This window comes from Cricetulus griseus, chromosome X (genome assembly GCF_003668045.3).
Source record: "Cricetulus griseus strain 17A/GY chromosome X, alternate assembly CriGri-PICRH-1.0, whole genome shotgun sequence".
Taxonomy (NCBI): Eukaryota; Metazoa; Chordata; class Mammalia; order Rodentia; family Cricetidae; genus Cricetulus; species Cricetulus griseus.
Window position 1 is genome coordinate 12,363,352 of NC_048604.1, and position 12,946 is coordinate 12,376,297.

At 44.3% G+C, this 12,946-nt stretch overlaps 1 protein-coding gene and 1 non-coding gene across 5 annotated transcripts in view; both read left to right on the top strand.

Moving 5' to 3' along the window:
- The first annotated feature begins 1,012 nt into the window (after positions 1 to 1,012).
- Positions 1,013 to 12,946, top strand: part of Atp11c (ATPase phospholipid transporting 11C) — a 179,564-nt gene continuing 167,630 nt past the window's right edge. For all 4 annotated transcript variants that reach the window (XM_027433416.2, XM_027433414.2, XM_027433415.2 and 1 more), the window contains exon 1: positions 1,013 to 1,251. In XM_027433416.2, coding sequence (XP_027289217.1) covers positions 1,225 to 1,251 — 27 coding nt within the window. In that variant the 5' untranslated portion in view covers positions 1,013 to 1,224. The remainder of the gene's footprint in view (positions 1,252 to 12,946) is intronic.
- Mir505 (microRNA mir-505) lies at positions 7,048 to 7,126 on the top strand. Its single transcript, NR_105251.1, has one exon. It is a non-coding gene; the product is annotated as a microRNA mir-505 (primary transcript).

Here is a 12,946-nt window from a genome sequence, read left to right on the forward strand (position 1 = left end):
CCCAGCTCGCAGTAAGAGGCTAGGAGAACTGTTGGACTACAACTCCCAGGGTGCACCGGGAACATGGAAAAGGGCGGGTGATGGAGGAGAGGGTGGCAGGGAAATCCCGCCCCGCTGCGCAGCAGCCACGACACAAAGCCCGACTTTACAACCTCCCAGAGAAAGTGGAAGTAAGGGAGCTTAGGTGGGGGAGCTGCACGAAAGAAAAGCAAAGCCCAGGGGAACAACTGCACACCCCAAATCCGAGCAGGGCAAGGCGGTGGAGGTGGGAGCCGAGAGGGGAGCCTCGGAGTTTGTAGCCCCGGGAGGGGGCGGCTTTTGTAACTCCTGGGGCTGCCCGCGCCCCGCCCCCGCCCCGCCCGCCCCGCTCGCCCGCTCGCGCGCGCTAGGTCTCCTCCGTCTCTCCGTTAGTCCCGAGCCGTTTCCTCAGAGAGCGGCCACTCCCGGCCAGGAAACGGGGGCGGCCGTCTGCAGCGCGGTGGGCCGTAGCGAGGCTTCCGCCCCCCCCTCTCCCTCAGCCGAAGTGGCGGGCGAAAGCGCGGGCCGAGTTAGGGCCGGGGTGAGAGAGGCAGCGGCTCCCGCAGACACCCGGGAGTAGGAGGCGAGGCGAGGCGAGGCGAGGCGCGGGCCACCCGCGAGGGGCGTCCGCGGAAGCTAGCGGGGAATCGGGCGGGGACTCCGCGGCAGGACGAGTGTCAGGCACTGCCGGGGAGCCTGGAGCGCCCCTCCTCGCGCAGGTTGAGCCCGGCGCTCGCCCGCCGTCCCTCCCCCGCGCGCCCCGGGCTCGCTTCTAGGCGGGCTGTGGCGGGAGCGCCAGGCGCTGCCGGGGCCAGATAAGGGGAGCGACGGGGTCGCCGCCCCCGGGCCGGGCGGGCCGGGCGGGCCGGAGCCGGGGCTGGGGCCGGGGCTGGGGCTGGGGACGGGGAGGGGGGGGGACGGGCTACGGGGAAGGCGGGGCAGTGAGCGCGCAGCGAGCGAGCGAGCGAGCAAGCGAGCTGGCTGGCGGGCGGGCGGGCGGGCGGGCGGGCGGGGGCGCGCAGAGGCGAGGAGGGTAGGCGGCGGGCTGGCGGCGGGGCAGCTCAGCGAGCCAGAGAGCGAGCGGGCGAGCGAGCGAGCTGTCTGTCCGCTTTGCGCCGCGGGCCCACGCCGCAGTGTGTTTTGTGGACGGCGCCTTCCCAGACAGCCCGGTGGAGCCCAGCTCGGCAGCCCGCAGCCTCGGACGCGATGTTCCGCCGGACCTTGAACCGTTTGGTGAGTCCACTCGCTGCTGCTCCAGGCGGACCGGGGGAGCCGGCTCACCGGCCCCTTCGCTCCTTCCTGGTCGCCGAGTGAGGGGGACCAGTGGGACCAGTGGGACTAGCCACCCTCCCTCCTTTCCATTTTAACGGAAGCATGCCGCCTCGTGTGGCCTGGGTGGGGACGCAGGTGGGGTTCTCTGGTGTCCCAGCCCTGCCTCCAGGACCTTTCAGCCTGGGCTCCCCCGGGCTCTGAGGAACTCTGCCTCTAGACTAGCGATCTTGTTAGACAGAGGCAGACGCGGGGAATTCGGGGTGTGTGGGGGGGCGCGGGGGGGGCTCCCCGGGGATCTGTCAGTTTCCCAATTAATGGAAGATGGCGTTTGATTACCAGGGAGGAAGCTTTCTTTTGTTTCCTCTGCCAGAAGCACATGGAGGTAAACCCACATCTGTCACTGTGGCCCAAAAGGAGAGAGGTAGGGGCCAAGAGAGCCCCAGGCTAAAGCAGGACTCAGCCTCGCCCCAGCTTCGGCCCGGAGGGCGGCTGCTGACCGGAGGCCGGGCAAACTTTGAGGACTCAGCCTCCCAGCTCACCTTGAGGGCAAGATGAAAAGCCAGGGCCGCTGGCAGGGTGGGCTGGGGCCAGCAGCGACCGCCCGAGGCTGCGCCAGCATTGCAGAGCCCGGCTCCGCCTCGCAGAGGACCGTCTGCTTGACACTAACCTGCAGCTGAGCTCCTCTGGCCACCTTTCCCCTCCCTAGCCCCCCATCCCCGAAAGGGGAATTGTGTTTCTGTGGGGAGTTTGGCCTGCCCGGGGTGGGGGAGCCATTTCTGACTGCTACTGACTTTTTGGATTAACCTGTTTCCTCAGAGGGTACATTAAGAACGGAGAAAGTACAGCAGCTTTCTTACACGCTGCCGTTTGTACAGGAGGAGGCGGGAATAGGATTTTATTTCTGCCCGGGATATGAAAGAAAGCGTTCATCCTCATTTTTTTTCCTGTAGTTAAGGGGCGGGGGGGGGGCGGCGGAATGCTGAGTGCTTTCCCCGTCACCCTTAGGATAGACTTAAGAACTTGACAATTTGGTACCTTTTGTGGAGTCATTTCTACTTAAGTCATTGGTGAGATATTTTTCTTAGGTCGGATGAATTTGCCCTTATTTTTTTTCCTACATTTGAAACTTTCACAAATGTCCCCTGCTTAATAATCACAATTAATAGTTCCATTTTAGGATATCATCAGTATAACATACTCTGTTGAGGTTCTGCTGAATGTTTCTTTCACTCAGAAAGAAACACGACAACGAAGGTGGAGGTGATTAGTACCTGTGGCACTTAGCAGCAAAGGTTGTGCATATCAAGGATCTCAGGAGCCATGGGAAATGGATTGTCCTGGATGCTTTGCTGAAGCAAGTGACTGAAATTTGTTCTCACATTTAGCCTGAGACTGTAAAAGAGCATTGTACCTCCTAGTTCTGTTTCACATAGGTTCTTGTGATTTTGAAGTGTTGTTTGGGGGTGATAAAAAGGGAAAGGTGATAAGAAAGCTAATTGTAATGCGTAGGAAAAGGGGTAATCTTTTCACATGGCACTCATATGTTAGAAAATAACTGTTCTCCGAGTCATGTTAAATTCATTAGCACAAAATTAAGATGCTGACACCTCCATTCCCATTTTTAAGGCTTTGGACAATTGAGATTAAACAATCCGTGTTGATCCAAATGCAGTTTTCTTTTGCTGAGAGTGATCTGCATCGCCTCTGTAAAAATTAAGCAGTGCTGGCCCACAAAGCTAGGGCATGCAGTAGAATTTGCAGCAGTTGTTAAGGTGCCAGCCTGCTGGTACTTCCCATTTCTCCCAGATTTCTGCAGAGACTCACTTTTGCTAATACTAAAGGGAGCTTTGACCTCATTGTTTCAACTAAGATGTCCAGCTGCTTGCATTTTACTGCACAACCCTGACTATGGTAAGTCCTAGGAATTTGTTCCAGTGTCATAAGCTGGAAGGTTCTTAGGACTTCTGTCTGAGCCCTAGGCCTAGAGCAAGGAATTAAACTGCAAATCATTGCTCTGAATATACCATCAAACATTTTCAAATTCTCACAGCTAAAAGTGGCTTTAAATTTGGGGGGTGGAGTGGGAAAATTTTAAATCCTTTCATTAGTAAATCATCCACTATAGTCATCTACATGGAGCACATTCTTTTAGTAGTACACACATTTAAATCACTAGATCAGTAAATTAAAGTAATTGGAACTTACACAGCCCAGTAGATGTAGTCCAAATTCTACAATTGTTTTAATATTTTAGAGATATGGCTATGAATTCTTTCAAAATCAATTATGCTTTTTTGGCAGTCATGTGCATCTGAAATTGACTTTGGATGCTATGTTAAGTATAGTAGTGTTAGTTATAGTTGTTGGCCATTGAACAGTAGAGGACTATATGTTAAAGTAAGGCTTTCTTTGTATCTTAAACCTGTTATGGGAGGCACAAATCACTTAGGAATCTCATCATCTTCATATAGCACAGTTGTGTTTGTGAGTCATTTTTAAAATGTCATTTCTTTCCCAGCTCCTCTCTTTTTCAGCTGAAAGAAATAGTGATTAATTGTTATTTTAAAAGACATGGCCCTAGCACTCGGGAGGCAGAGGCGGGCGGATCTCTGTGAGTTCGAGGCCAGCCTGGTCTCCAGAGCGAGTGCCAGGATAGGCTCCAACGCTACACAGAGAAACCCTGTCTCGGTAAAAAAAAAAAAAAAAAAAAAAAAAAAAAAAAAAAGACATGGCCATGGCCATCTTTGCCACTAATAATTGTCCTTTCTGATAAATTACAACTTTTAAAAACATTTTGGGACTGGGTCTCACGTAGCACAGATGGCCTTAGACTCAATGACCTTGAATTTCTGATCCTGGCTTCCACCTTCCAAGTCCTGGGATTGCAGGTGTTTTCTACAACTGCTAGTGTCACTTCCTTTTGACAGACAGCATTTTGTGAGATTCTGCTTGCTTGATTGTTGTTTTGAGACAGGATCTCTTATCTAGCTTCAGCTGTCCTGGAACTCACTGTGTACACCAAGCTATCCTTGAATTCACGGAGATCCACCAGCCTCTGCCTCTGGAGTATTGGGATCAAAAGCATGTGCCGCATCTAGCTTCTTACTGCTTTTTGCAGATAGTGTTGTTCCATAGTCTAGGCTGGCTTTGAATTCTCTCCATCCACTGCCTTAGTTTTCTTAGTGCTTGGATTATAGAGTTGCATCATTATGCCCAGGTTTTGACAGGAGATTAGTGGATTTAGTGTACAGCATTTTGGGAGTTAGACCTGTGGGGGCTTCTTAAGAACACTACTTGTCCCTAGTCAACATCTCTGTAAAAACAACAAATATGTAATAATAGCTTTGCCTGTTCAATGAATTTGCTACAAAGGTGTATTTAATTGGAAGTCTGGACTAGTTGGGATTTAGGATGGACTTTGAAGTCATTCTGTCTTTTAACACATTTTGTAGTGATTATATGAATTTTACAGTTTTGTATAAAGTTTTATAATCCACGGGCTTAAAGGTTTATTGATAGTCTGTCACAAATTTCTCTCTTTTAGTTGTTAAATTATTTCTTGCTAACGGTGCTGGCATGAAGGTGTATGTAAGAGCAAACATTTTCCATATTTTTTTTTAATTTTATGGACATGGGTGTTTTGCATACATGTATGTCTGTGTACCACATGTGTGCCTAGTACCTGTGGAAGCTAAATGGGGTGTCAGACCACCCTGTGGGGCAGTACAACCAGTGGCCCCAGGAAGATACCCATTGTCTTCATGATACTCAAAGGATAGCTTGTTTTGTGAGTTCAGATACCGTTTTGTTGAGTGGAAGAAGTCAAGGCTGGTTGCTTATCAACCATGGTTAATCAGTTCTTTCCAAGAGGGCAGACATATAGGATGGAAAATAAAAATACATTTTTTCTTGCCGATGGTGAGCTTCCTGTATATCTATATTGCTTTAAAAAGATAGCCTCTGAGATGTCTGAAATCACTGAGATGGGATGCTTTCACTGGTTGGATGGAAGAAGGTTCTGGGTTTTCCAGGCAAATTTGGTATGCTTCACAGGTTTATTCTATTCACTTAAGATTTGTTTTCTGACCTGGTATAAGAGAAGATCAGCAGTGATCATAGAGCAAACATATTAGTACAGCTGCAGCATATGTTAATACTAGTGCAGATTAATGATGAGTGAGTGTTCAGCACTGCAGATAGGGACGGGCACTGGATGCCCTTTCCACGTGGGCAGTCAGCCCCTCAATTACTGCAGTGTATGGATGGATTGCAAATTGGTTGACTTCTTGATTATAGAAGATGCACTTTTTAGATGGTGCTAGATTAACAATATCTGGTTTAGGAAGATGATTTGTATTTGTAATATACAGGCTATCGTTGATATCATGCCCAAAATATTTAATAGAGTGTGAGAAGGCTGAAGAAGTCTACCTGGCTCAAACGGGTATCATTTGTTCCTTAGGCTCCTCTAGTCCACATTATCTTGAAGTATTAATGTGACAGTACTTTCCCAGTTCCATCCTCTTCACCAATATATTCTTGGAAAAAGTCAAAACTGTTTTGACAATGATTTGACATTAGTACAGGTAAGCTGTAGATGTTCAGTAAGTGCTTGTGAATTGTTTTGAACTGAATTAACAACATAAACTGGGTCATTAATTATTAGTTGAAAAAGCAGCCACTGAGAAGCCTCTGCGTTTTAGACTAAGCTAAAAAAAAAGCATATAGCAGAGGAATAATATCCTTTTCACTGGATAGTGTGCTATGCTATTATTTTGAATGAGAAAAAAAATAACATTACATGTCCCACTAAGTGGTCAGGAAAAGTTTGCCCTTTACTGAAACTATTTTTCTCTATTCATTAGAAAGAGAACCCTTAAACCTTTCCCTTTTCCTGCCATTTCATAAAACTGTGATTGATATACTATCTTCAGCTTTTAAAATTATAAGTACATTTGTATGCTTTTTTCTTAGGTACAGTTGATAACACATTTTTCTAACGTCATTAACACATCAAATCTGTTTTGAAAACCAAAGATGCAGTGTTAATTCTAGAAGAGCTTTGTATTACATTTTTGTTTGTTTTTGAGATAGGGTTGTTTCTACAGCTTAGAGTGACTTGGACTCATCATTTAGCCCGAGCTGACCTCAAATGCTGAATCCTCCTGCCTTAGCTTCCCAAGGGACAGGGTTGTAGATATGCGCCACCATGTCCATTTGCTTTATGTTATTTTACTCATTGTGGCAAGTGTAATTTCTCTAAATTCAGAATAACCCTACTTAGTATTTAGTACTGAGAATGTAAGGGTAGTACAAAGGCAGAACAACCAGGCATGGTGGTGCATGCCTTACAAACCCAGTGATGGGAGGATAATGAGCTCAAACCCCAACTTGAGCTATACATTGAGTTCTAGGATAGTCTGAGCCATAGGAGACCCTGTCTCCCATATCCAAAAATAGGAACATAGGGCAGAGGAATTGCAGATCATGAAGGATTTACAATTGTGTTGTGAAATAAACCTCAACCCTGTTTGAAGGCTGTTAGGAAATATTGATACTGAAAGAAAATTACTTCCAAGGTCAGTAAGCTAGTCAGCATTGGAGTTGAATCTGTTTCTGATACTAATAGAAATCCTATCTTTTCATTGCTACCACAACCATGCTTCCTAATAATGAGTCATTTCTTTTCATATTGTTGACAGCATTCCCTCTTTGTCACTTGCAGCAGAAGAGCAACCAGCCTGTAATAAATTGATGCACCCAGTGGGGGAGCCAGGAAGTATTGATGTTTCTGCCAGTTTAGCGTCAACACTTGCTGGTTTCCTCTCTGGAGTATCACCAAGTTCGTGGATTTCTATTTGGACTTTCATAACTGCCCAAATCTCTCCTTGTTCCATATATTTGTTTACATTCCCAACATTCATTTGCACCTTTCTCATATCTCATTCTATACATACCTTAGTTCATAGACAATAAATATAAATATCCTTTTAGTCAATATAATTCCATATAGTAAGCATGCTGATGAGTATTGTATTTGTATTGTAATAACCCCTATATGTGTGTATGTGTATTTTTATTGTAATACCCCATATATATTTTTATTGTAATACACATATATGCGGGTAGAGAGGGGGAGAAATTATTAAATTATTGGGCTGATAAATTTAAGGCAGTACTTATAAATATTATTTTATTTCAGGATGAGTTTTAAGTTGGGTAATCAAGGAAATCCTCCAAAATATATTTCTGGTTAGTTTCAAGTTTCAGGCTATTTACTGTTGTAAAGGAAATGTAACAATTCTGCGGCAAGCTAGTAGATCGCCAGGGAGCAGAAGCCAGTAGGGAACAGTCACAAATAACAGCTGGGTTAGAGAAGATTATGTAAGCTATACCTGTTGTGAGAACAGTGGGGATGTCCTTTGAGCTTCACAATTAATCTACTTTGTGGCAATGTGGATTAAGGTGTCTGTAGTATAGTACACAACTTCAGCTCCTTTTCATTTCCATTTTATTTTAAAGAAAGCATAGACTGGGAAAATAGCTCACTGTGTAAAAGTACTTGATTGATGACCTGAATTCAGATTCCCAGAACCCACATAAAAGCCAGATGCAGTAGTCCAAGTGTCTATAATCCCATTGCAACCCCACTGGGAGATTGGAGACAGAGACAGGAGAGTCTCCAGAAGCCCACTTAGCAAAGCAGTGGTCCCTGTTTCAAACAAGGGGTGGCAGTTTGAAAGAAAAAACGGCCTCCAAAGGGAGTGGCCACTAGGAGGTATGACCTTGTTGGAGTAGGTGTGGTCTTGTTGAAGGAAATGTGTCACTGTAGATGCAGTCTTTGAGGTCTTTTATATGCTCAAGGTACTGCCCAGTGTGGAAGTTCACTTCCTGTTGCCTTCTGATCAAGTTGTAGCCAGCACCATGTCTTCCTGCATGCCACCATGTTTCCCAGCATGAACCTCTGAACCTGTATGCCAGCCCCAATTAAATGTTTTCCTTTATTTGAGTTGCTGTGACTATGGTGTCTCTTCACAGCATTAGAAACCCTAACTAAGACAGAAGGTGGTACCAGGAATTCAGGTATTGCTCGGAAAGGCCTAACCATGGTTTTGTTTGGGGGAATTTGGACTTTGGTACTTGGGTTATGAAAGCAGCAGGCCATACTAGTAGGAGTGTAGGGTCATGAAAAACAATGATGTTGATAATGATTTAACTGTCAGATGCTGCCTCAAGAGGTTTCAGAGGAGAAGAATTTTAGTATGTGGTCTAGAGACCAGTCTTGTGATAGTTTGGTGTAGTGTGGCTGCTTTTGACCATGTCTGAAAAGTTTGACCAAGGCTAAAGTGAAGTTCTGGATTAATTCTCTTGGCACAGGAAATCTCAAAACAGCCTAGAATAGACTCTGTCATGTGGTTATTAGTGTTAACTCTGATGAAGATTTATAATGCAAAAGAACGAACTGAGCAAATAAAAATACAAAATGTACAGATTGAGAAAAGGGACACCAGGAAGTGGAATAGAGCTAAATCCTCTTTTCAAGGAGAGAAACAGATTAAGAAATGGAATAAAGGGAATGGTGACCTTAGGGCAAGGTCCCACCCAGCTAAATTTCCAATTTGTGAAAAGGAATTAAAGGAAAGCTTAGAGCTTGGTATGATTTGCAAGCCTTTAATCCCTGCACTGGGCTGTCAGAGGCCAGCATGGTCTATAGTTTCAGGACAACCAAGTGTAGAAAGCGAAAAATAGAAAGCTGGTGAAGATGTAATTGAACGAGGGGGCCATGTTCCAGCAGTTCTGCCACATGGTTCTGGTTTTAGAGTTAAGGATAGAAGAAATAGGTTGTGGAATTTGCCTCCTCACCTAAAGAAAGCTGCTGAGGCCAGACATGTGTCAGGGGTGTCCCTGAACGGAGGCCTAGTAGAGAGGCCATTGCATGAAGCTGTGAATTTGAGCCCCCAAGATGTTGGAGATGCCGGAGCTATGGGATACCTGCTGACGAGAGCTGCTAACAGGGAGTGGAACCAGCCCAAGAGAAAGAAGTGTGTTGCAGTCAACAAAGCTGAAAGGAATTGGAGATCTAAAGAGTGTTTTGACATCAGATATGGAGATGCAGAATTTGGATTTTGCCCAGCTGGTTTTCCGTCTTGCTTTGGTCTAGTATTTTCTCACTATGCTCCCTTCCCTATGCTTTGGAATGTTAATGTATATCCTGTGCCATTTTATGTTGGAAGTATGTGATCTGTTTTTTTTGACTTTGGTTTTATAGGGGATTATAGTTAAGAGATTGCATGAATCTCAGAAGAGACTTTAAACTTTGGACTTTCAAATATTTTTGAGACTGTGATAGACTATGGGAACTTTTGAATTTGGACTAAATGCAAATGATTGCAAGCATTTGGGGGCCAGGGAGTGGTCTGTGGTGGTTTGAAAGGAAATGGCCCCTAAAGGGAATGGCACTATTAGGAGGTATGGCCTTCTTGGGGTAGGTGTGGTCTTATTGGAGAAAGTGTGTCACCCGTGGAAGTGGCCTTTGAGGTTTCCTCTATGCTCAAGGTAACTCCCAGTGTGACAGTTTACTTCCTGTTGCTTTCTGATCAAATTGTAGCCAGCACCATGTCTTCCTGCATGCCACCGTGCCCCCTGCCATGATGATAATGGACTGAACTTGTGAAAGTGTAAGTGAGCCACTGCAATGAAATGTTGTCCTTTATAAGAGTTGCTGTAGTCATGGTGTCTCTTCACAGCAATAGAAACCCAAAGATACAAAGTGAGGACTGACATTTGTCCATATGTAGAGGCACACATACATACATGCACATGGGTGCACACACACATGGGAAGGGGTTGCTCTAGCCTCTCAGGTAACTGGGACTGTAGTTATGTGCTATTGTGCCTAGCTTAGGCTTCTTTTCTGAAAATGTTATATGACTCAAGCTTTTATTTAAATACATCCTATTAAGGGCTAAAGAGGATTATAAGATACACGCTCTGTTCTTGAGATGGAAGATGTACATATAAGATCAATTTTCATGTGAAGCCAATAAGTCATAGTATCTGATTGATTAATTGACTGGTTGGTTGGTTGAGTTGGGACTGCATGTAGCCCAGGCTGGTCTCAAACTCCTGATTCCCCTGCCTTCACCTTCTCAGTGTTGGGATCACAGACACACATCATCATGCTTGCCTTTGTACCTTGAATAGCAAATGAAGTAGACATTTGGAAAGAGGCACTGGATTTTGCTTTAGATGAAGAATACTAATCCCATTTCTCATAGTTCTACCCATATTACCTAATTCTCTCCCAAAAGTCTCACCATAATATCATGATGAGGGCCAGGACTTCAACTTATAAATTTGGGAGGGAAGAGACAATAGCATCTAGTCTATAACATAGCAGGAAGAGTACAGCCTTGCTTTGTTTTTTCCCCTTTTTTCCAGTGCTTTGTTTTCTATGATAAAATTTAGAGTTTATAAAAGGTGATGATAAAACTAGATATCAGACAGCTTTGGGTCTCTATAACAGCGGTACATTTTTTTTCATAAACTTGCTTCTGAAATCATGATTCCAATGTCCTACTCTTCTGATTTGGAACAGTAAGTTGGAGACTGAAATGAAATTAACATTTGAGGCAATAAATCACTACTTCATACAAAATTATGTGATTGGGTTCTTCAGTTATGTGGTTTAAGTAATGGATAGATACCTCTAGAAACTTCAGTGGTGCAGGGTAGTAATTTATAATCTTGAGTATTTGTCAATAAATCACTACTTCATACAAAATTATGTGATTGGGTTCTTCAGTTATGTGGCTTAAGTAATGGATAGATACCTCTAGAAACTTCAGTGGTGCAGGGTAGTGATTTATAATCTTGAGTATTTGTCATTCATTTTAAAAATTTTGAAGACTTATTTTTATTTTATGTGCATGGGAGTTTTGCCTCTATGTGTGTGTATGCCTGGTGCCCTTGGATGGTAAAAGAGGATGTTGGATTACATGGGTTACAGATGCTTATGAGCTACCATGTGAGTGCTGTAAATTGAACCCAGGTTGTCTGGAAAAGGAACAAGTTCTCTTGAATTCTGAGCCATCTCTTTAGTTATGGTGGTCATTTATTTTAAAGACTGGGAGTCAGACCTTTATTTAAGAGCATTTTTTCAAGACAGGATTTTTCTGTATAGTCTGGCTGTCCTAGAACTCACTCTGTAGACCAGGCTGGCCTCGAACTCACAGAGCTCTGCCTGCCTCTCTGCTTCCTGAGTGCTGGGATTAAAGGCATGTCCCACCACCGCCAGGCTAAGAGCAGATTCTTTAACACTTCTATTTCTGGTGTATTAGATAACATGGCTATGGAATAGGTATTTAGGACTATACCATTCTAAGAGTGGAGTAGGAATTGTGTTTTTTTAAATGACCAGTGTATTATTACACCTAGCTGGTGCCACTTTTCTCAAAACTGCCATTCTAGTCTCAATTCATATTTGCTTTTTTCATATTTGTTGCTCTTTTAGTTTTCTGTGATTTCATAAATAGCACTATTTCCCATCTAGTGGTACTAACAATAAATGGAGTAGCCATCTTTTGTGCTCCCCTTTTTCTGTATCTATCTGTGTCTACATGTATGTGTAGGGTATGCATGTGTGCAAGTATATATGCGTGTGAAGGACAGCAGTGAACATTGGGTATCATTCCTTAGGAGCCATCCACCTTTTTTTTTTGTTTTGGAACCAGAGTCTGTTCCTGGGACCTGGGGCTCCCCAAGTGTACTAGGCAAGCAGGCTGGGTGGCTGGCTAGTGAGCTCCAGAGATCCACCTGTCTCCACTTCCCCAGAACTCTTATACAAGCTTCTGTACTATGGCTTTTCATTTGGGTGCTGGGATTCAAAGTGGAGTTCCAGTGCTTGGATAGCAAGCGCTGTACTGACTGAGCTATCTCTTCAGCCCCTTCTTTCTTTGCATCTTCTACATTTACTGTATCAGCAGATCCTAATAGTTTCCCTATCTAAAGGTGCTTTTAATACCTGCCCATTTCTTTAACATTACCAACACCATCCAAGTTCAAACTTGGGCTCTCATTTATCTGGACCATTGTAATAGATGGTCTTATCCATTTCTGTACTCTTCAGTTATCTTCTGTACGACACCAGAGGGATTCTTTACAAATGAATACCTCAAGGCTTTCACTACTTTGTGGATTTGCTGCTGTTGCTCTCATTGTTCCTTTGTATTTGTCATTTCCTTGTAAAAATGGAGATAGAGATATAATTCATATAAAAATCCAGCATTTTGGCGTACACATTTAAGTGGTTTTTAGTATTGTCACAATTTTGTACAATCCTCTAACTCCAATACATTTCCACCATTTTAAAACTGAACCATGTGGTTATCAACTGTTAATCCCAAATTGTCTTCCCACACTCGTGTCTGATAGTCCGCAGTCTACATTTCTTTTCCAGATTTGCCAAATCCAGACATTTCCCAAAACTACAATTGTATAACTGAGTTTTATGTGAATACTTGTAATCCTAGCACTCAAGAGGCTAAGGCAGGAAGTTAGTAAGCTTGAACAAGCCTAGCCTCTATAGTGAGACCCCAGTGCATTCTCTGTTATAACTGCTTTCTTTAGCATATTTTCAGTGTTTTATTACATACTG